We start from the raw sequence: 24054 nt of genomic DNA, 5'->3' as shown, positions 1-24054 counted from the left end.
TTTTAATCTGAGGATAGATCGTTTCTCACCCCAAAATGAGGCACATAAGATTAAAATGTGCTCTTTAGGAGCGGTACGTCTGGTTGGGTCTCGAAATGATCGAATTTCATTGTTCAGACTGAGAGACCCGCCTTATCCGAAGTCGAAGCCCGCTTTCTCTTTTAGCGACCGGCGAAACCTTTATGACGGCTAGTGTACGTTAGCGTCTACGAATAGGAGATGATTCAGATGCCTCTAAAGCGACCGTCCAAGAGCAAAAGAACAATGCGCGCGATCGGCGGATCTCGCGGCGCAACACACGAAATTGCAAGCGCGCGCGTAACGTCTGGGCCGCACGTGGTGCGACGTGGGCGACCGTCTATGAATAAACATGCGAATCTGCATTATTCGGCACCGATCACCTGGATTTCGCAAGCGTGAGACGCCCTGAGGATACGGTCGATAACCCGCGCGAACGCGCACCACGTCGCGTCGTTCCTCGATGAGGAGGAGACGCCAAATGTATCCTCGTGAATTCGCGCGCGCTCTACGAGGTTAATGTGACTCCGTAGATGTATTTCTGAATATTTTCATCTTCAAAAAACCGAACATCACCTTGAAATTCGACGTGCGAAGCACCGTGTCTCTGAAAATTCGCGAACGCCGCCCCGATTTTCGCGAAGTACTATCCAACATTCCCAAAGAGATTGCACGACTGCACGAAAATGATACCCTCTATAATTCGCAAGTCGTCTCGCGAAATTAACGTGTCTTTAGAAATGAATATTTTCACGAGGAGATTCGCAGTTTTGCAGTACGACATGCGAGGCGACTATCTTCTGCACGGAGAAAGTATTATAGTTTTTTCTTTTTTTTTCATAAATTTTCTTCAATTTTACTACGTAGTTCTTTAGTAGTCCAGGAATAGACTGTTGGTGAGGTCTATTTTGCTAAGAAACATGGTAAATTTCACTACAAAAATAGCAAATGTTTTGATAACACATTTTAATTTTTAAAATGTAAGTACATGTGAAATGAAAGAATAATTGCTGCAGAATGTCGATCTATTCCTCGGTCACAAGATCTTGCAGTAATTTTTCTTACAGTAATTACCATAACATGTGTTCTGCGTGTGTGAGACGCAGACGGTGTCTGCGATTTTCGTCCGGCATTCCTGAGAAAACTACACGACGACCGGAATCATACTTGTCCCTATTTTAAATTTCTTGGAATGAAATTTCACTCGAAAAGTGCATCGAAGTCACTCGAATTTGAGTTATTTTTTACTTGTACAGAGTGAATTCTCCACTCTGAGCCGTCGAGTGAATATTTTCACTCGAAATTGAAGAGTGGATCTGACGCATTGCACCGTCAGAGAGACATATTCACTCAATAGTCGATTGAAACACTCGCTCATACGGAGTCAGAATCCACTCCGATCTTGAGTGAAACTCGTTCACTCTTCTGGTATTTCCGCTGTTCCACGCCTCGCGTGGAAAACACTTTTCACTCCAAGAAATTTAGAGAGTCTATCACTTGCAAATCGCGCGCGTTCCACGAGATTAATGTCTCTCCGTGGAAATGAATATTTCGCGCGATTTGACGTGCTAGGCCGCCGAATCCGCGATCGTCACTACGATTCTCGCGAGATGCCGTCCATCGTTGCGGTCCTCGAAGAGAACTGCACAAACACCGAAACGGCCTTTATATATGTGTGTATACGCTATATAATAATTTCTCATTAGCTGCCAACACAAAGTCTTTGATGTCCGTCGGTCTTTGTTCGTTAAAGTGCTAAGTATTCTTGCCGACGTGCAATAAAGGCTTTCATGTCCTCGCAGCAGAATTCGCGGAACACCGCGTGTCTTAAAAGACCCGAACCTATTACCGTCGCCGTTCGTCTCTAATAGACTGGGGCTACTAATGGACGGGCGACGGACACACGTTAACGTAAAATCCGCGCAATGCGCCTCTATCATTTTCCACCGTGACACTCGCTCGAGCCTGTCATTCAATCGCATTCGCGCGTCGCGATTGTTTTATTTTTCAAGTACCTTCAGCACCACCGATTCCCTCTCTTTCTCTCTCCCCCGTGGGAACGGTCGAGCGCACTGATCGTTTCTCATTAAGGAGTTTATTCACCAGCTATGTATTTTTTGTTCACCCAAGAGACGTATTTGTAATGTGTATTTGTAGGGAGCCACTCATAAATTCACTGTTTGTTGAGCAAAATTGCATTTTTGCATATTTATCTCGCTACCTAAATAATAAACGTTGATTTCAAACTAATTTCATAATGCTACCTTGCCACTCTTTCGCTGAGAAAGAAACGTTTGGTAACTATAACCACACAGAGAAGTAATTATTAAAAGTTATGATCAGGAGAACAATTATTTAACAAATCCTGTTATAATGTTAATGATAATGTAATTTTATCTGCATACTGTTATCATTATTTTCGTATCGGAACAACAAAAGTTATGACTGGAGCCAAAAATAAGTACAATTTTAGTTAGATCAATCATTTTTTTTGTGCAATGCAATGTCACTCAAAACAGCATTTCTCCGACCAATTGATACAAAGAACGTTTTGCTGTGTCACGTAAAATTTTCGTATAATTTTCGAGTATTTTAAGTGAATAAACTCCTTGAAACGAGGCAACGGCACGTCACGCGATCATGCATGATCGTACACCAAGTGTGTCTTCAGTGCCTAAAATTCCGCCGTTGTTATCACTAATAATTTACTCAGTCGGAGAAAGAGAGACACGGAATGTATCCCTGCGATCGATCGTCCAATCACCATTCGGATAATTGAATCCTTACGCGCGCAGGAGTAATTCTGTCGCTGCTGTCGTTCCTTTGCGTCACTATAATAATCGTCTGGACGTATCCGCGGCAGCTCTAACGGGCCTTTCAACGATCGATACTAAAATAAAAAGAAGAAAGAAAGAGAACCGTCCGGTTCAGCAAGTTCGACACGGTATCGACGGCGTTCTTAAGGGAGTTCCGCGCGCTCCGCTTTAACTTCGCGAACTCAGCTGCGCGATGGGTCATAGAGAAAAGTGGGCGACGGGGACACATGTCCGTATATCGATAATTTATTCCTTCGGGCGCAGTAGCGATTTTTCTAGCGTGTCAGCGACACTTTTACCGCTATATTTCATACGTCCGCTCGCATATGCCGGTGCAGCCGCTCTTTGATGCGCGCTACGTCGCGCTCGCCGAGCACGGAAGGATAATAATAATAACGTATATCGTACGACACGAGAGAGAGAGAGAGAGAGAGAGAGAGAAAAAGAAATATTTTATATATACAAGACACATGCATAAGTAATCTCTCTCTTGCGCTGCGGACGTGGCCGATTCGACGAGAGACGGGAGGTGCTTCCGATGTTACGTCGAAGAAAAACAAATATCAATGCGCTGAAGGCGGTTGTACCGGTTATATAATCGCGTGCGGCGCAATTACACGATCACGCTGAATAAACATTCCTATTGAACACACGGAAGAAAAGCTTTGGTCAGATAAACAAACTTCTAGTGAGGTATGAACGATTCAGATATTCCGATTGGATTGCTAGAATTCTGTTAACCAGAAATCTGGATGATTTCGACTGATAACCGGAATTTCAAAATCGTCCATATTTCACTAAGAACGGATTTATTCAACTAAACTTTTTCCCGTGCACGCTTTTAATCAAGTTGATCTCAATCAGTTACCTCATTCGTACAGTGGCTTGCAAGACAATCTAGACACAATAAAGCTGGGAGTTTTCATAAAAAAACTTTTAAAATTCAGAGAGTTATTACTGACGGGTTTGCTCAATAATTATATTAGTAATTATCGTTAGTATTACTAAATATTATTATTTAGTATTTCTAATTATATTATTAATTATAATATTATCGTGACTAGTAAGTAAGTCTTTCGCAGTAATGATTCTCAATTTTGACAGCTTGGTGTGAGGGCTCCCTTAATTGTGTCTAAACCGTTGTGCAACTCACTGTGCAAGATGATATTGTCAGAGTCTGATCATTAATAAGATCCTGATTGCTATGCTGCGTTATATCTTATCAAGATCCGAGCATCATCTTATAGAAAGCAGGTAACGGATTGGGATGAACGTCTCGGCAGGACCACAAGATAAATTTCTAATCGGAACTCGACGAGACTCACGAAGCTCGGCATGCTCGAAGGATTTTTTCCTCGAAAGAAGGGAAGATTGGCGGGGAATTTTTTCGGGTCTCTCTCGGGGAGATTTCGCGTTGAAAAGTAGTTCCCTCGAGGATCTCGTTTTAAGAACGGCCTCGCAATCTCACACGAGAGCGCTCGCTTCTTATCGGCATTACCTTTTTCTTCGTTTTCTTTTTTTATTTATTTATTTTTTTTTTGTTCTTGTTCTCTCCCCATCAAGTCCTACATTCGGAAAACTCGCTCTTAACTTTTCTCTGAACGATTCTTGCGAGAGAAGCAGAGAAAAACACTGAGAATACCGTGTCGCGCTCCCCGCGCGAGAGACGGAAAGTTATTCGAGTTGCGTTTAAATATTCGCGACACGTGCGCGGCAAGTGCGAAATATCTCGCATCGTTGCGACGCTAGGGCGGGTGGGTAAGGAGGTTGCAGAAAGGACAGTTTTAATTTCTCGGATGCAGTCGCGCCACGGGAGATGCACAGGAAGGATAGGAGACAGAGCGGTCGATATCTAGTAGCAGCGACGCGCGCTGGCCTACGAGGTCCACGCTTATCTATTATGTCCTGGCTACGGCCATTGCGAACAATAACCGTACGGCGGAGAGATTCGAATTTGTCGCCGAGCACGCCACATTGTGCGGCGCGAAACAGCCGTAATCTCGGCATACTTTATTAACTGGAGCAACGTAATTTGCGCGACGGAGGAAAACGGGAGAGTTGTCGCTGCTGAAAAACCGTACAGAGTGCGCCAGTTATTGTTCGCGATTGTGGACGTCTGGCGATAAAAAGACGAGCGTCTCCATGACGAGGCGCAGTAATTGAGCGACTTTTTGGGGATGCGTGTGACTGATAGCGCGCCGCTCGCGTGTGATAACGCCGACCGTTGTGTTCGCTTGCACTTGCAATTGTGTCTCGGTTAAATTCTCCTTTAATATTTATCTCCCACTTTCGACGCGCGCTGTCCAACCCACTAACCGACTTTAAAGTTGATAGCGACGAGAATGCTTCTTCAGCGGATCTCTCTCGTAACTAAAAACTTTTGCTCGCGCAAAGATGAATATAACGAGTACGAGTCGGTATGTACTTTTTGCACGCGCGCGCGCGAGGGAAAACAGCTTGTCTTCTAGATGAACGTTTCGAGGTTCAGAAGCCGCGAAAATCCACGGCATTCATTGCTATTTCGGAAAAAACAAAAAGAGAAAGGGAAGCAGAGAAAGAAAGAGAGGGAGGAGAACGATAAATCCGCGCGTATGTTCGCTCGTTTCGCGGCTTATCTTCGCGACACGTTTTCTCTCATTTTCGACAGGCAATCCGATACTTACGTAATATCTGTGATTCAGTGACATCTCTTCTCGTTTCTCTTGGTCGGCTGCTTGCCTCGCCTAGGAACTCGCGCACCACAGGGCGGCAGAAACGTTGACGGAGCCGCGACCGGAGGGAGGCGCGCTGCACGCGATTTCCATGTTCACCTCCGCTCGCTCCCGTAGGTTAGTCGATATTCCAAGTACTCCGCCAGGTACACTCCAAGTACTCCTCACGTCGGAAGATACCGGCGGTGTACTGGCGCGAAGTTTCTCGCACGAGCGTTTCGTCGAGCGGCGCGGGAAGCGAAGGGGGATATTTCGCCGCGCAATCGATACGTCGCTATCTCCTTCTACACGGGCAGTGTTATCCTTTCCTCCAGCGATATCAGTCTTGCATATTTATTGTCGGGGTTTGCACTTATCTCTAACGCCGTCATTATTGTCGCTTTTGCTCGCGATTGTTTCCCGTGCATCGTACGAGTCGTTGCCGTCGCCGTCGCCGCCTTCGCTGTCGCTGAGCTACCTCGTTCCTCCGGCTCTTCCTTTCTCTCTCTCTCTCTCTCTCTCTCTCTCTCTCTCTCTCTCTCTCTCTCTCTCTCTCTTTCTCTCTCTCGTGCCACCTACGTCGCACAGAGATTTTACTCCGTCGTCAAATCCTCCAAGGACTGTCCCGCGAGAAGGACCCGTGTCGGAGGATATTGCGTCTCGGAGCTCTCGAGATCGGCACGGAATCGCGAACGCGCGACTTCCTACTCTTTCCCGTGGCGGATTCACTGTTATCGACGCTGAGGAGACACTTATCCGACGATTGTCCCCGCGAGTCGAGTGAATCTTGCGAGACGCAGTTTATTTTCGTTCGCCGCGCGAAAAGTTGCGAATGAGAAAATTTTTCATGCGGATTTTCGGCGGAGAGGAATTTGCGTTTTGAGGAAAAGAAAGAGAAAGATGTCTGCTTCACGAACACAAACGGGTATTACGAGTAGAAGGAGGATACTCGGTTGACGGTTCTTTCTGTCGAAGTGTGTCAGGCGTGAAGTTCCCGGTAAAAATACAACGTTGGAATTTGAGCTACTTAATTTTAGCGGATGCGGCTCTCGGTAATTAGATCCTGACGGGCGTCTTCAGATTAACGTAGAGTTTCGCTCCGCGGAATTTGCCAGAGAATACGTTATATTAATTTCCCTTTTCTCGATAAAATTAATGTAAAGTGATAACTCGTCGAGTTAAATTGAAATCACGAATTATTTTCCCAGCTTTGACGTCGATATCGACGCGCCCCATTTCCCTTCTTTTAAAGCGCAATCAATGTATTCTTTATTATAACACTATAATTACAATTGGTGATTCAATTATAACATCGAATACAGCGCAACCAAAATTTCGCCGAGAAGATCGGTTAATAATGACTGTTAAAAATGTTCGGTTGGATCAACCAAATCTCTCTGGTGAAATACGGACGAACTAGAAATTCTGATAACCTCAACCGGAATGGCTCGTTCATATTTCACCGGAAATTGATCCGACTAAACGTTTTTTTTCCGTGTATCGTTATTGACGCACTTGGCAAACACAAACAATGTCATTGCATGCAGATCGTACGGAAGCTGTTGATTCCATCGCCATAAACGCGAAAAGTTGGATTTGACACGGTGTGACAAATTTGTGCACTACAAATTTTGCGATCCGATTCAGTGAGACGTAAGATGGAACCGGTGACTTCCAAAATCAATGAATATACAGAAAAAAAATATTCTTGTTCATGAACAATCATTTTCTCATATATAAGCAAGAATATTAATATTATTAGTCATGTATAAGAAAATGATTGTGTTTAGTTTGACTATATTTGACTTGATTGTAGATTAATAATATTCTATAACCAAGAATATTAAAATATTGTAATATTGTAATGTTCTATAAACAAATGATTATGTTAATTTGACTATATTCGTCTTGTCTGAAGACTAATTTATCTTGGTTCAATATAATCTTATTAACATTAATCTTACTTTTAAAACTTCAACAATAAATATTAACAATACGAATTATACAAATAAAAATACAAGTTGTACAATACAAATTATAACAATAAATATAATCTCCAAACAAGAATATTCTTTTTTCCTGTGTATACACCGATTATCGGTGATACGCTCCTTTCCTTGATCGGAAACATCTTTCCTGATTTCTCTTAAGAGAGTGCGGATTTCTAACGTTCCCTCCTCGCTCACCCGCTCAGCCCGGTCTCGTATCAGCTGGTTAATAGCGCACAAGTATAAATAGTGCGCGTGCAAAACGTCACCGTTATGGGCCAGGGCTTTTAGCCCCGCCTGTAAAAACGTCGCAGTCCATTAGCATGCGCTGACGATGCAACGTCACTTCGCGCGTGCAAAAATTCATCGCTTCGCGCGGGCATGCCGGCGACGTGCGCCGTCCGCGCGTTGTTGTTGTCCGCAACGAAACGGAAATAAAATCGGACGCGATAAAGCGCGCGCCTTACGCTTGCACGGCCGAAGACGCTTGCGAAGTACGCGGCATTGGAGGGACGCGTACAACGTGTCGTTTCTTCGCGAAATGCGAAGATTTAGGACCAAGTTAGGTATTCCAATCACATCTCGGGAAATCTCGGGAAAAAATCCCCGTTCGAGGATCCCGCGTGACAAACTATCGATCAGCACTCGGCGATCGTTTTTGACAGAAATCTGCTCCGCGCGAGAGGAAATAACGAAATTTCGCCGATCACACGAGGGATCGGCAGCGTCAAAGATAACACCGCGACGTCGGACCGTTGTTCCTCTCGTTTCTGAGACTCCGAGGTGCTGCCAATATCGGGGACCGACGCGATACCGGGTCACGAAGTCCAGCCCTGTCCCTGGCAGCCGGCGATAACTCACGCGACGCACCGGCACAGCCATTAATTCGATTGAATTTACCCGTAATTACCATCGGGATTAACCGGCGCAATTTGATTCACGGGCTCCGTCGCGCCGTGCTTTAAAACACTCGGCTCGAGAAGCCGCCCGCGCGACTCGCTCCACTTTCGATCTTATTGACGCTGTGCATCCAGACGCGATGCACTTAGGCGCGAATATGGACGTTGATCGATCGTCGATCGACTCGCCGTCCGTCCCGTCCTCGAGCCCGGAATTTAGCCCCTTCGGATCTCATTGAGCGCGTGTTCGCTCTTCCGAATTGTGGCGCGCGAATGCGAAGGTAGACTGAGAAATCGCTTACCTCAGCAGAGAATCATATTTTGTATGTAACTGAATCTTCCGTTGTCTGATAAAAATAAGGACCAGATGAAAAATTCAATTGTAGGGATAGACAGATCCCTGTATACGAGGCTTCTATTCAGTCAATTGTTCTCAGTTATTGCGGCCAAGTATTAAGGGGATGCTGAAACTGAAAACTTTACTGACAGAACACTGACATTTTTCTGCAAAGTTCACGTCGTATTGATTACACAGAATTACAAATGCTTTTACGCAATGAAAGTACGTGCAAAAATAAATAAGAGCATTGCTCGATATGTGTCGAAAACGAACAAAAAAATGTTTAATGTAAAGCCTCAAGCTGTCAGCGTAATATTTGTCTAATCTAAAAGTTCCGCAAGCTTGTCATACCGAAAGTATGGAAACAGAAAAATTTTGAAAAACATTGCTCTACCTTCGCATCTGCATTTGGAAGCTTAAAAATATCGAAAAAGTTTGCAGAAAGATTTCTACACATATATGGTTGAGTTTGCGTTGAATATGGTGCAAAAAACAACACACGTTCATATAAATTCTGTATATACAAGAAATACGAAAAGGATAGCATGATTATGGTAGTGACGATCGTCTCTGCATTATCGACGTTGTTCGAGTTCGTCATCGACTCCAGCACCCCCTTAATACATGTTTAGATAATGGCTTTCAGTCGCGATAACAGAGATATCATTTCATGTCGTCGAATTTTCATCTGGTCCTTATTCAGCTGCACAAACTGAGACTTTCTTTCCGTGTGCGAATAGTCTACCTTCGTGCAACATTTCAAGTTAGATACGCGAGATTATCTCCTCCTTTGCGGTCTCTAGGACTCTGGAAAAATTGGCGCGCGCAATATTCTTGCAGAATGAGACTGCAGTCCCGCGATCGAGACGCATTGTGATCGCGCGGCGAATAAGCGGAATCGGTCAATTTTATCGCGAGCGATTTATTTCCGATCTCATGAAGCGTTATCGTAGCGCAACGTGTCTATCTGACGCGATCGATCGGACATCAATTACGCAGAACACGTGGTGCCGGCAGAAACGTGAACTTCCCGCGCCGCTCACGCGCGCCGGAATTCCACCGACTGTGTCGGTCGTTAATTTAAAAAACGTACATCACGATCCTGTCCCTCCTCCGCCGCCGTTGTTACACACAATCCCATTTTAATCCGCGCAACGCGCTCCCACGTAGTCGAACATGAATTCCATATGGTTCCCAGCGGCTCGTGTACTCCCCCTCCCCCTTCCCTTCTCCCTCTCTTTCTCTCTCAGTCACTGCAGTGACTCTAAATTACTCCGCTTGTGACTATCGCGATTATTGCTCGACTGTGTTTAATCCCGGCTAGAAATTTGTCCCATGATCCTGATTTCCACAGACTGATTTCAATCAGTTATCTTTGGTTTCTATAGAGTGACGTTGCTGCTCTGATAAGTTATGTAACGCAGCGTGACAATCAGGATCTTATCAATAATAAGGATCGTTAATAATTAGGACTTGATAACATCAAGTATGATGTAAACTGGATATCTGATTGGGACCCACTTGATCACAGGAGCACGGAACTCAGTCGGGACTATTCGTCAGATATCACGCATTGCGGCTCGAACAACGTCGCGAATTGTACGACGTCGTCGTACCGCGGTAATTAGACGGAAGAAAGATGAAAGGCGCGTAAGGAAGACTCCGGACGCGGTAGAGTAGTAATACGTCCCGGCTCGTTTGTGAGATTTGTGACGCGGCCGAGCGAATATAAAAAAGGGGACGTGCGAAAAAAAAGAAGGGAGAGAGATCCCTACGCTCTTTATGCTCGGTGGCACGTCGTTCCAAGTGTCCCTCTCCTCTCTTTTCGCGCGGGAATAAATTATGAGACGCCCGCTGGCTAGCTAGCTGGCTGGCTGGCTGGCTGGTTGGCTGAAAAGTTTTGATCCCTGCACCGCTACGCGAAAGCGTCTTACGTGCCTTCCCACCTCGACCTTTCCACTTGTTCCGCGCGAAGGGTATAACCACAATTGCGCCGCGACCGGCAATAGAAAGATGATCCGTCTTTATGGTGCGCGAATGTAAGCCTGCTTGCTCGCTTCCGCGTGACTGCGCGATCGATCAATATTAAGTGACAACCTGTCGGCTGATAAATTATCAGCGCGAGTCGAGGCCGGCCGACCGACACGGTGTGATCTCATTGAAAAATCGCAGAGGTGTACCAGCGAGTCGAAGATGAAAATAGGGAGTCGTGGAAATTGCACGATGAATATTTATTTGATGGATATCAACAGCATATTCACTTACACTAATATGAAATATTTGTCATGTTAGAGAAAATAGATTTTTGAAAATCTTTCGGAAAATCTTAATTTTTCATAAAAGATCAATCATTTATTCTGCTCGAATAAAAAAATTTAAGTCAATCTGCGCTGTTGGTATTCCCAACCAAAGAAATATTTACTAATTTTACGATTTTTTTCTCTTAGTGTGAGTCTTCCGCGATAACGCTACGATAACAACCGTTTTGTACATCAATTACAGCTCGTAATCATAGCATTGTGTTATAGCGAGACGTCGATTCTGATTGTATTTGATTGACGTTGTAAATAACCATGAATGATATTCGTTAGCGTGTTTGCTTAATATCGGGGAACGCCACTCGGCACATCATTGCATTCAATTATACTCGGACCGGAAAGCCATCGGTTTAGCAACGAGCGCGAGTTTTCGCCAGGAGAGCAAAGATTGACTGACGGTGCATCGTACATTCATTAGAGCCCGTCGCGTAATCTCACTTTGTATCGCCGGCCGTGTGAATGGTCTTTAATTACGAGTCATTTATCGGTGTCGATTGGCCGCCGTTCGCCCACTGACTGACACGCTATCACGACCGTGAATGTGAATTCGCGCGTCGAACGGTAGCCCGATCGAGTTCTTTTTTTTTTTTAATACTCCATACCGAAAGAGCAAGTAGAGATAGTAGCAAGTAAACACCCACAATGTTGTCGACATCCCATTAGTCATTGACATTCTAAAAAATCCTGGTTTTCCTTGAGTATTAATGAGAAATTAAAAGGTATGAACAATTTTATTCCACATTTCTTCCGCTGAATATTACTGTACAAGTCTCATAGACGACGGATTGAATGAAATGCGACGTTTGTTTCATTTGTATGGGTGGCTGGCCACATTCGCTGCTTGTCTCATTCTGCTTCTTCGCTCCCCTTTAACGAACGTCATAATTAGCTCCAATTAGCCATTACTAATCTCGCGAGCGTTCGCGGGCCGCTCGTCCCGCGAGAGGAAAATCATTGGTGGCATCACGAGACAGCGATATTTCCGCGGCATTAGGCCGTCGGCTGAATCGTTCTCTCCTCTCGTCAACACGCACGCGAAGAGAAATCAGAAGGACGACGACCACCGGCATGGAACTTTTTCCATAAGCCTCCGCCGGAGAGAAAAGTGGAAAGTACTTGGAGGTACAAGCGCGCGATCCGCAGCATCGTCAATCGGAAATTTATCGCCTGGCACACACACACACACACACACACACATCACAGACGGTCGCGTGTCTTTCATCCCGTCGACGCGATTTACGGACGCGTCTCACGTTCGCATGTTCGAATTATCTCCCGCGCGCGCATCCCGAGCTCCGTGATACGTGTCCGCGAGTTTTAATCATGAATTTTCTGGAAAAAAGCCGCGTGAAGCCCACATCTTTTTTCACGCGAGCTGGAACCGCGCACACAGAGAGGGAGATTATTCTACTGCTAGGAAAAACGATTACTCAGCACTTTCTTCCTTTCAACTAATCTTGAGCAAAGAATATTTTTTTAAGACACAACAGAGAGAGAGGGAGAGACTCTGCTAGTATATATCCCACGTAGAAATTATCATAGAAATTTCTTAAAATTTTGATGATAGTCTTAAAGCGTACTGATGAAAAATTTTAGACAATCTCGTGAAACAATTGAACAACAAGTAACACTTACTCGGACGCAGTGTGTAGTTTTCTGTGCACACGCAAGAGTGGCGGTCGCCGTGCGTCGACGCGCCAAATCGCAATTCGCGAAATTCCATACGCGCTCGTCGCGTAATGTAGCACCCGTGGCTAGCACACGTTCGACCGTTAAACCTTACTCAGCGCGATAATTGACAAGTAAAAGGAAAAAAAATCACCATCCATGTGTACTATGCGCTTCGGCAGGCAGGCAGGCTGGCGGATCGCGGATGTGTCGTTACCGATTCCCGATTAAATTCTAATGGACGCGATATATTTTAACGCCGTGAACATCGATCCGGCCGTTATTATCGTCCGGCTCACGCGGGAGCCGGTGAGACGGAGGAACGCGGGATCTTGGTGGAAAATCGTCCGGACGATAATGCTCGCAGATAGGGAGGGCCGCGCAACACAAAAGCCGATGGCGCATTTAACGCCCACGCGCAATCACGCGCGTGTGTGTACCTACTCTGTAAATGTCTCCATTGTAAATGGATCCTGTCTTGCGCGCGAATTACCGTAACTCATCGCGGACTCGCGCGTTGAATATGTCAGCGGCCGGATTAAGCTACGCATTAAATCAGTTGTCGCTGCAGCGACGATTAATTTAAATTATTGTGCACGCGTGGGAATTTCGTGTCCGAATCGGGGCGCGTCCGCGAAACAGACAGACAGACAGATAGAGAGAAGGAGAGAGGTAGAGAGAGGTCGTCTCCTCTTGCGCGCGCGCGCGCGCGCAGCGGTAACGCTAAAAATATTACACGTTGCGAAAATTGTGTCTATTTGTCGCGGTCGGACAAAAGTTGTCGCGCGAGGAACCCGATGCGAAACTCGATGTTTCATCGGCAGTGCAGTCACGAGATTGGCTTCAATCAATATTAGATTGGACGCGTAACACACCGTGAGGCATCGCGAAGATTTCGCGCCGAGCCCTACCGAGCCGCGGAAGGGCGCGTCGTGTCTCGATTTCCTCTTCCGCGTCAGCCGCTTCTCTCACTAGGTATCGGGACTATTGTTCGCATATTTCTTGAGCGAAAGTGCCGGATCTCGTTGAGCAGTCGTTCCGAAATCGAAGATATTCAATTCAATCGCGGAGTGGTCTCGCTCACCGCGCGAAATTAAAAGAACGGAATTGGAGAGCCGCGGCGATACGAGGGAGAGAGAGAAAGAGAGAGAGAGAGATGGTTTCCGCAAAGTCCCGGCGCAGAGTGCAGAATGCTCGCATTTGCGAAGCGAAGTCGCACGGTGAATGCTCGGGACGTGTTGTGCATGTGCGGATTGCGTGCGAACGAGAGGTAGACGGTGGTAATTTCGCGATCATCACAGCCGTCGTGATACCGTCACTCGTCGGGCAAAGGGCAGAATATCAGCGGGCCGCTATTGATAACAGAGCGAGAGAGAAAGAGAGAGAGAGAGAGAGAGAAAGAGGAGAATTAGAGCGGCCGCTGCTTCCGCAGATTAAATTCTTCGATCGATCGCGGGACGTAAAATGAAAGGGTCTACAGAGCGAGAGAGAGAGAAAGAGAAAGAGGGGTGGCGGCGGTGGTGGTACAGGCTTCGCTCTCTCTACGGCCCTCATAACGCTCCAAGTTTGTACGGACCAATAACCTTCTAGAACGCTATTAAATCGTATGATAAACCCCGCGCATCGCCGGGGCTTACGCGGCCGGGATATAAAACGGCGAGGAAAAGGTCGCGCCGGTGCACAATAAGTAAACCCCCTGCGCCAGTGAATTTTTGCTGACGCGACGCCGCGCCGAGGTGCGCGTCCGTGATGCAGCTGTTACCGGACCGATGTGCAACATCGCACCCAGCACGCTCTTTCTGAAGTAACATGAAGCCCCGACGATCGCGCGCCGGACTTTCAAACAACTCCGGTACTCTTTTATCGCAAATTATCTGTAGCCGATACCCGCGATTTTCCGTTGTCGGAACGATCAGGTACACTCGCGGCCAGAAATAACGTTGCCTTTTCCGGGAGAATTTTCCCGTCTCGTTCGAGGGGAGGAATTCTTCGCGGTTAGAAAACAAATTCTTCCATTGGACAAGACGTTGCACCGTGAGAGAAAAAAATATCTAAGAAATATACAAAATATTTAGCAAATTGTAAGAAAGCCTGTAAGAGCCCTTGTACTGGATGTTGGCGGGAATAGCATTAGAAGATAGTTATTGAGGTTACATATAGGTAGCGGATAGTGCGCGATTTGGCGTTAGAAGATTGAATGGGAGGATAATGAAATGTGGCATGAGTAAAAGAGAAACTTAATTAAATAATAGATGGAATTTTCGGGGTTAGGCTTAACGTGGAAGGTGGATTCATTGCATATTCGGTGCGTGCGTCTAACACAGTCAAACATCATTATCCAACCCATTCAATCTTATTCGCATCCAACGCGTGTCTCTTATAAGTCTTATCTTCCTTTTAACTGGTATATATCTTCGGAACCTTTGATTGATTTAGCTAAAAAGTATTTATTCGGGAAGAATAAGGGAGTGTTAATATACATACTTTCAAATTGAGCAAAAATGACTTTCGCACGAGAAAACGTAGTTTGTCAAAACCTTTTACTTGGCACAAAAGCAATTGTTTGTTCTACTTAAATAAAAGAATTTGGATCGAAACAAGTGTCATTAGTATCCACCGAATAAGTATTTCATGTTTTAGATATTTTTTCTCCCACTGTACTCATGCCGAAAATGGCGGACAACCCGTCTGGCCACGAGTGCACAGTTTTGCGTCTGGCGTTTTTCCGCTCTCCCTTCTGGATATTGTCTCGCAATTGACGTAATTCCGTCAGCGATACAGAACCCGCGATACAGTCCTCAGCGTGATCAGCTTCTTAGTCCGTCGTCTCGTTTTCGCGATGTGCCGATATTTTCGTTCGGAGCAAATCCTATGGCTTATGAAAATAATCACGACGCGTAATCGGCTTCAATCGGCGTTGCGAAGTCAGTATTACGATGCTGCGTCGCGTCCCAAAGCCTCGACACAATGCGCCGTCGATGTATCGTCGCGCGCGTATTGTGAAAAACCATTAATCATTCGGATATCGTTTAGTCACGGTGTTTCCTTGGGATCAAGCGCGATTTCCGCGACCAACCGGCGGAGCTGCGTCGCGATTCCGTCGCGCTCTCCTCGCTCGGCCGAGCCTACCCTGAGAGGAATTATCAGATAAAAAATTAACAAACTCGGATATTTCCGATCAAAATACCAATGAAATTTGGTATCCGATCAGGAAACATCCGATGAGAAATATCGGTTCATAATTTCTTGATCGGTTTATCCGATGAAATGTTATTATGATCGGAAATATTCGATTAAATTGGGTATCCTGGACGGATATGAAAATTCATCGGTGTTTCGATGGAAAATATCCGTTTGTTCATTTTTTATCGTATAATTTTTCTCAGTGTCTCCCGGTCGATCTCCGGCCTCGACGACTCCACGCGATCGGTAGTCGTCCTCGAAGAGTTGCTCGCTCGGGAAGATTACGTGGGTAAGTCGCACGCGACTGCAGCTGCGTCGGCCGGTCAATGCATCCGCAGTGGGTGATTAATCGCCTTGCTCCGGTTTCGACGAGACGTCGCGCGCCTCCTCGCTCTGCTCCGCAGGTCTCGCGCGCTATTTAAAAAAATACTAATAATAAAAGAGAAGAAAGAAGGGAGAACGAGAAACGCGCGCGGCGCGTCGTCTGGAGTCGGTGTCCTCGTCGTCCTCGGCTTTCCGTCCGCGCGCGGAATTCGTCGCCGTCGCGAATGTCCCCCCTCGATTCCTCCCACCTGGAGATCGCAGTCTCTTCACTCTTTCTCTCTTACTCTCTTTCTCTCTCTCTCTTTACTCTACGATCGCGCGACCAGCGCGCGCAAAAACGCGGCCCAGCTCGGCGCGTCGCTAAGAATTTCCACCTCCGCTTGCTCTCCTCAGGGCAAGCTCGCGCACGACGGATTATGCAAAGCCCGTCTTACTTGCCCGTCGACGCTCGCACCGCGAAATGCTCTCGTCGAGCGGGCGCGCGCTCATGTCCGTCCATTATCAGCCGGGGATCAAATATCGCACTCGTCGCACTGTCGCGGAACTCTGCGGGGTCGAAGGGATCGTCGTCGTCGTCGTCGTCGAGAGAGGCGGCTCACGAGAGACGCGCACGGCCAAGATCACGCCCGTTCCGCCGGCTTTAGCCGTGTAACGTGCAATTACATTCGCGTGTAATCGCTAAAGCCGTCCGCAACGGCGCGAGTGCACTCCGGTAATGCGTTTACGTATGACGTAATGGACCGTTCGCTCTCGGCTCTCGGAAAGTTAACCGCGCGAGATAAATATCATACGAGAGAGAGGGAGGGAGAGAGAAGCAGAGAGGAAGAAAGAAGAGAGCCTCTTGTCGTCGTATTGTTGGAAGAAGAGAAGATCGCCCCGGCGGTGAATTCGCGAGAAGGTTTATTTGCGTTACGTCGATCGTGCATCCTCGCGTTACCGAACACCCCTCGAGTAACACGCGGAGGAGATGAGGGAGGACAGGGGGCGAATTTAAATATTCAATTTGGGAGTACAGGATGTGTATAGGCGGCGACGACGCTGCGGTGAATTTAAATCCCGTCTTTAAGAGGCTCGCCTCGGCAGGAAATTTTCTCTCGGGGAGAAACCGCTCGACAAGATATGTCACCGTGTTAGCTCAAGCACTCTAGACATCGCGCGTATTATATGAGCCGCGGTTTTTTATTCATAACCGCCGCTCGTGAGTAACGCGACGATCTCAAAGTGCGGGCTGCGGTTATTAAAAGAAAATAAGAAGAGGAGAGCAAAGAGCCGCGGCCGCGGAAATGACAACAGCCGAATTGATTATTCTGCCCCTTTCGCCGCGTAATCGAATTCCCCTCGTGCTCCTCGTTTAATCGCGCTGGTCGAACGAACGGCACTGATTTATCGAGCAACCCCTCGCTTTCTTCGCGGCTCCTCACGGCGATTCTTAATTCCCAATTGTTCCCGCATCTCTCCGCGGGCCGGGCACCACGATCGATCGTCGTGCGCTCGCGTGGTTAATGGTTAACCGATCGGCCGGCCGTTTAATCCGCGAGCCGATTTCCTGCCGGATAGAAATTTTGCGTGCAATTGACTCCGCGATTTCATTACTCCTCGCGCGTCTTCTCCCGCGCGGGGAATGTAAATAGTCCAATTAACCGCGCGCGCTCGCAGAATCTCGAGCTCCCTCGAGGCGTTAATTGCCGCCGGGGTAGTTCCTTCTTTCTGAGGGAATCTCGCCGCCAAGGGAAACGCTTTCCGCGCGAGCCGATCGCGCGACTCTGAAATCTGCGGGGTCGTGCAACTCTCGCTGGATGCGTTATCGAACGACGACGACCACCACGAACAGCGGGCGTAATCGAATGTCGCACAGCCGGTGGCGGAGTGCAACTCGCGCGCGCCGCGTCGACTTTGGCAATTATCATGTGTGCGGCGATCGATCATTCGACGCTTCCGGAGACGTTTCGTTTCCTCCTCGCCGCGTCGCGTCGCATCGCCGAGCGCGCCGAGCATCCCTTCACCCCCGACGTCCTCCACATTCGCGTCCCCGAACTACCTGCCTGGTGCAGGACGTCGCGAGAATGCATCCTGCGCTTCCGCGCTGCATTCCCGCGGTGACCACGGCGACTACGACGCCGCCGAGAGGAGGAGGCACGGAACGAGCGCGCTCGGGGAAGCGGAATATTCGTGGGCGGTTGACCGGTCGCGGCTTCTCCGAGTCGACCTCGATCAGACGACGGTCTCGCCGGTGGTTTCATTAAACATGGGACGAGTGAAAGAATCGTACTACGTGGACGCCGTGGATTCTCGCGTACTCCTCGTCCCGCTGCGAATTGCCGCGCAGCACAATCTCTTCTTGCCGCCGTGGAACGCGTGTGTATACTTTGCAGATGCGTGCACACGCTTCACAATGCACCGCGTGCGTGTGCTACGTCGCATCCGCGTCGCACCAGCGTCGCACCCGTGTCGCACGCGCGAAACTTGGACTACGACCGTCCGTCGCAGCGACGACACGACCTCGACAAGTTCGCGAGACGACTTCGCGACCACACGTCGCTGCGCGACGAGTCGTCGACGACGACGACGACGACGACGAGGATGATGACGACGACGGCGGTGGAGGCGGCGGCGGCGGCAGCGACGAGACCGATGAAGAAGGAGCGACGGCAGGTGGTGAACGACGAGGGTCGCGACGAGACCAGCGAAAGCGCGATCTCGAGTACACCCTCTCGCGCCTCCTCGACCTGGCGCGCCCGGCCACGATCGGGACGTGCACACATACCCGGCGATGAATCGCGGCCAACTGAGAGGGAGAGAACAGCCCCCTAGACGCTACCCTGTCGGTCGGTCGGTCGGTCGGTCGGCGGCTGTGGCATCGCGCACGAAAACCCCCTGCGCGCAACCCCGGCAACCCCCGTCGCCGCTCCGCGCGGATCCGCATGTTTTGTACGTAGGGCGGCGACGGAGAGGGGGTTGAAGGGGAGAAACGAGAGAGAGAGAGAGAGAGAGAGAGAGAGAGAGAGAGAGAGAAAAGAGAGAGGGGTGGATTAGACCTCGGGGCTACAATGACCGCGAGTGGAGTTACTGGGTTAGGTCTGGGTTAGTTTGGATGGATCGGGATCCTTAGAATGAGAGGGGCCAAGGGGGTGACGGTACGTCGAGGGGACAAGCACTCTAGGGTCGGCTGAGGGGTGATGCGGAGGGTCCGGTGGAGGGGAAGGGTAAAAGAGGGGCGAGCATTTGTCGGCTTGTCCGGAAAGTTCCGGCGTATTTTTCAATCGGGACGTAATGCGCCGCTCTTGAAGTGGCCGCTATTTGTTCGTTCCGCATGCGACGGTTCCCGCTCCCCGTCTTCCGGGATCGTTCTCGGGTTCGATGATGCCTCGGGAGTTGGGTGAAGCTGAAGAGCTGAAGGTCTACGTGACGTCGTGAGGCGGAGCGAGGATTCAAGAGCGCGGCGCAGACCGTGAAGGCGGGGGTTGTGTGCGGGGAAGCGATTTTGCGCTCCCCCAAATGCATAATATTTATTTGGGTGGAGAGGGTGGAAGGCACGCGCGGTGGATGATTGCTTTTCTCCACCGTGTCGGCGCGTTTAATCCGGCTTCGCTGTGCTCGCGATACCGCGCCTCGTAATTATTACAGGGACGATTATGGAGACGCAGTCGCGGTCTGTATTACAATCGGGCCGATTACGCGCGGGGAAGGAGAGGGAAAAAGCGCAGGCTTAAAGAATCAGAGGCGGGGGGGTTTAATGTATCGCGCCGGCGTGTACAACGGCTTAATCCGGATCGATTCGAGGAGATTATGAGCGAGGAAATCGCCTTACGGGATGAGAGGCGCGTCCGAGTGCATCTGGTATAAATAGTCGTTAATTAATTCGAGCGGCTGGCACGCCAAAAAGCGACATTCTCTAGAGAACACAACGACGACAGGTGACACGGGTAAACCCAGTAGAAGCGAACGTAAATTTGCCTCCGAGCGAAGATCAGGCGTTAGTGTCTCGTAAACGTACTCTCTAAATTTCTCGGAATGGAATCTCACTCAAAACGAAAAGTGGTGGCGGTATATCTCGCTCGAAGCGAGGAAGATGCTGCCTCTCGAAATCGCAAGAGTAAGGTAAATGTATCGATTCCTTTGTACCTAATCCTGGATATTCTGATTGTTTTAACCTTTGCGCCTGGACATTGGTCTTTTGCCTTAAATGTTTCACTCAAGCTCACGTTCCAATCGATTAGAGTCAGTTTCGGTGTAGCACATCAGATTCACTCATCGATGTACGAGTAAGAAGTCACTCGAGTGACTCAGCGGTGAGTGATTCTGCTTTATGAGCGAAATCTGACTTCTAGAAATTTGAGGAGCAACGACTCTATCGACCGGCGATTTTAATTGACGTCGCGATAAAGTACGCCGTAATTACGGAGCACGCGACCACGCCCGGCAGAGATTCACCTCGACAGGCGGCGATCGACGAGTCGATCGGTGAATAAATTGACCGACAATGAAGCCCCTGTATACATCTCGCGTGATGTCGCACGTTAAAATTGGGGTAGCTCGCGCCGGGTACCAGCGGGGGGATCCAAAACACAATGCAGCGTCTCGCGCTGCTCGAAGTTGTTTGCGTCACGAGCGAGCCAGGCAGAAGAGAGGAGAGAGAGCGGCTCGGTGAGGGTTGGAATCCGAAAAGGGTGGGCCGCGTAGCGATCGTGTTTCTTTTTTTTCCTCTTTTTCTTTTATTGACCGACTCGGCCGCGATGCTCCTCCACGAGGGGCAATCTCGTGAGCTGCAACTAATCGGGAATCCCATCCTCGTGTCCGCTCGAGCTGCTCGAACGTCGACGTCAATTTGTCGCGATATTCCGCTCGCCGTCGCGTTTCCTTTCGTCCCGTCTCGTTCGTCGTCGCACGCGTCATTGCGTTTCCTCCGGGTAGGCTTCGAGAGATTTACGCTGTCTTGGTCGCGCAACAATGTCACGCCCGCGCTCCTTGAGCGCGACTCGCTCTCGATTCGTTCGCGACTCCGGCGCGTCTGATATACGACTCGGTTGGAAATTCTTCGAACATTAAATGCCCCGATATATCGCGACCGACACAATCCGCGGACGAGATGATAAATCCGGCGATTCGCCACGATTCACCGCGGCGCATTAGTGTCTCGCAAGATGCACCGGATGTATAGGCGGAGAGAATATTATAGTTGCTTTTCAATTCTTTTCGATTTTTGATGGACTGAACCAGAGTGTCAGTACGGTCTATCTTGCCAAGAGTCATGGTAAATTTCGCTAGAAATACAACAAGTGTTTTAATATCACATTTTAGTTCTCATTTTCAAGCCGCAACAGAGACGACATTACTTCTTTAAACACTATCACTTACACCACAAACTCTGAAATGTCAGCTGTCAAAGCGTATACATACAGACGGCCAACTGTATGAAGTTATCCTCCTACATCAACATGCGGATGTCAACTAGACAGAAATTCGCACGAGAACTTACGGATTAAGTCAGTACTATGAAATTTTCTCCGTGCAGGCGCTCGCTCTTGCGATTTGAAGAGATCGCGAACACCCTGCGACGTCGAACGCGATTCTCCTCCCTCTCTCTTTCTCTCTGCCTCTCTCTCCCCATTTCCCCTGGCCCAGCTGAAAGTATCAGACAGCGGCTTTATAAACTTTCAATGGGCGGCGACCGATCGCCGCGCCCGGCTCAGGCCGGGTAGCAGCTGAAACTTTTAATAAAGCGATCACAAATCTCCCCCCGGCGGCGGCGGCAGCATGAGGGAGGGAAGAAAGTGACCCTCTCGACTCGCGCCCTCGTCTCCCACTCGTTATTACACCGCGCCGAGTTATTCCGTCGAGTTGAACGCTTCTTCAAATATCGGCCGGCTATTAGTCGCGCTAACTTAAACGTATTAATCGAACGAGACAAAAGCACCTGTTGTCGTCACAGCGTGCGCCGTATTTAAGAGCGCCTTTGGCGTGAAATGTTCGATATATCGAGGATCAATTTATAAATTCCATTGATACGCCATTATCTCGCCGCCGGCCGTTGATTGACGTCGCGTTTCAGAACGCATCGGGGACAGCCCCTTCCACGCGCACAACGGAACGTACAATCGCGAAATTCATCTCCTCCTCCCCCTCCTTCTCCAGCCGCGGAATGTATCCCGCCGCTTCTGCTTTAATTATAAGTGCCTCCCCCGGAGGATGCATTATGCGGCTCACGTGGCCATCCGGCGTGTTCTCCGCGTCCGAAATTACGTTTGATTTATCGCGCGAATAATGCGGCGCTTTATATAGTAATGCTTCATCAATAACGCTTCTCTCTCCCTTCCTCCTCCTTCCCCTCTCTCTCTCTCTCTCTAAAATGACCGACTCCGATACGCGAACGGTCCGATTCCGACGCTCGCAGTGAAATTGGATCAGCCCGCTAGATACCGGGCGACAAAGCAGGTGCAACGTGGAACAGCGTGCGATCGCTCAATGAGAGTAATTAATGATCGCGGCGCGCATCGCGCGATGATAAAACGCGCCACGTCGAACGATGGAGGGCAGAGAATGAAGCTGAATCTCGTCGTTCCCGGCGCCTCTGAAAGTGACATTTTGCACACCGACACTCCCACGGGTCGCTCGTTGTATCGCCGAGGTTGCATCGATTGTCGATGCCAACGCAAGAGAGGCTGGTAATCGTTGTCGATTGTTTAAAGAATTCGCGTGAGAATTAACGGAGGTCGAATCTCGCGCACTGTTTTAAGCGGATACAAAACATCGTACACTGAAAAAAAAAGAAGGCAGTTGAATTAACAAAATCAGCGGCACCCGCCTCCAAAGAAATGTTGTATTTGTTGAACCAGATGCAGCAATAAATTGCGTTGATACACGCTGACCAAATTGCAACCATTTAATCAATTGATAACTCATCACACGGGATGTAAAGTTAGAGATGTTACATGGCTATTATGTTGATTGTTGAAAAATCAAAGTTTTCTTGAATTTATCCTAACTAGACTCTATCTAGAAAAGAAGTTAGCTTCACCAGATAATGCCATCTTCGTTATCAAGTGACTGATGGAAAGCAAAAATTTCATATTTTGCTTAGTTCTAGAAATAACGGCCTGTAACACCTTCAACTTTATACTCTAGATAATTCATTCGATCGACCGAACGTTTGCTTGAACGAATCTCGCTCGTTCAAGCAAAATGCCTCACCAACCCGACCGCTCTTCTTCTCTAAAGTGTACTCTAAAAATAATTTTTCGTGAATCAGTAGCAAGTGGACGGCGCGCAAAAATTTCATTAACGTCAAATTCTCGCCCCGCCCGGTCCGACAGGTCGGCGCGACGCCGCATTTCGACGGTCGCCTAATCAATGTTATAGCTATGATCGGATAATAACGGAATTATGTGCTCGACGTTCGCTACGTTGTCTGGTAATTGACACACATCGCGCTGCCGGCGGAATCGAAATAATGCGCTGGACGGTGACGCGCGATCGCGTTACATCCGTGTGAGCTGCGCATTCAACGACGAATATAATCGAAAGGTATTAACAGCGAGCGACTCATCTCATAGCGAGTCACACGAGCAAATGACTCCCGTGTGTGTCAGAAATTTAAGAAAGAAATCGCAACATTAATTCAGTGCAATATACGAGGGTGGTCTGAAAAGTTTCCGACCTAACAAAGATACAAGTCATTTTTTCTGAAAATTGTTTTTTATTTTTCAACATAGTCTCCTTGTAAATCTACACACTTCTCCCAGCGATGCTCCCATCTCTGTAACCCGTCGAAATAGTACTCGGCGTTTTTCTCTGCAAAATAATTGTTCACGAA

The 24054-nt window shown here is 48.2% G+C and overlaps 2 protein-coding genes across 2 annotated transcripts in view; one reads left to right on the top strand and one right to left on the bottom strand.

Annotated features, from left to right (window-relative positions):
• Positions 1–7443, bottom strand: part of LOC116848784 (facilitated trehalose transporter Tret1-like) — a 70825-nt gene extending 63382 nt beyond the window's left edge. The window contains exon 1 of the mRNA XM_032825257.1: positions 5498–7443. Within this exon, the coding sequence (XP_032681148.1) occupies positions 5498–5521 (24 nt within the window). The 5' untranslated portion in view covers positions 5522–7443. The remainder of the gene's footprint in view (positions 1–5497) is intronic.
• The window catches only part of LOC116848788 (very-long-chain enoyl-CoA reductase), a 114240-nt gene that overhangs the window by 71553 nt on the left and 18633 nt on the right, over positions 1–24054 (top strand). The gene's annotated exons all lie outside the window — the stretch shown is intronic.

Source organism: Odontomachus brunneus, unplaced genomic scaffold (assembly GCF_010583005.1).
Source record: "Odontomachus brunneus isolate Ranch 3 - 2012 unplaced genomic scaffold, Obru_v1 Obru_scaffold_100, whole genome shotgun sequence".
NCBI classification, from domain to species: domain Eukaryota; kingdom Metazoa; phylum Arthropoda; class Insecta; order Hymenoptera; family Formicidae; genus Odontomachus; species Odontomachus brunneus.
This window is presented reverse-complemented; position numbering and strand designations above follow the sequence as displayed.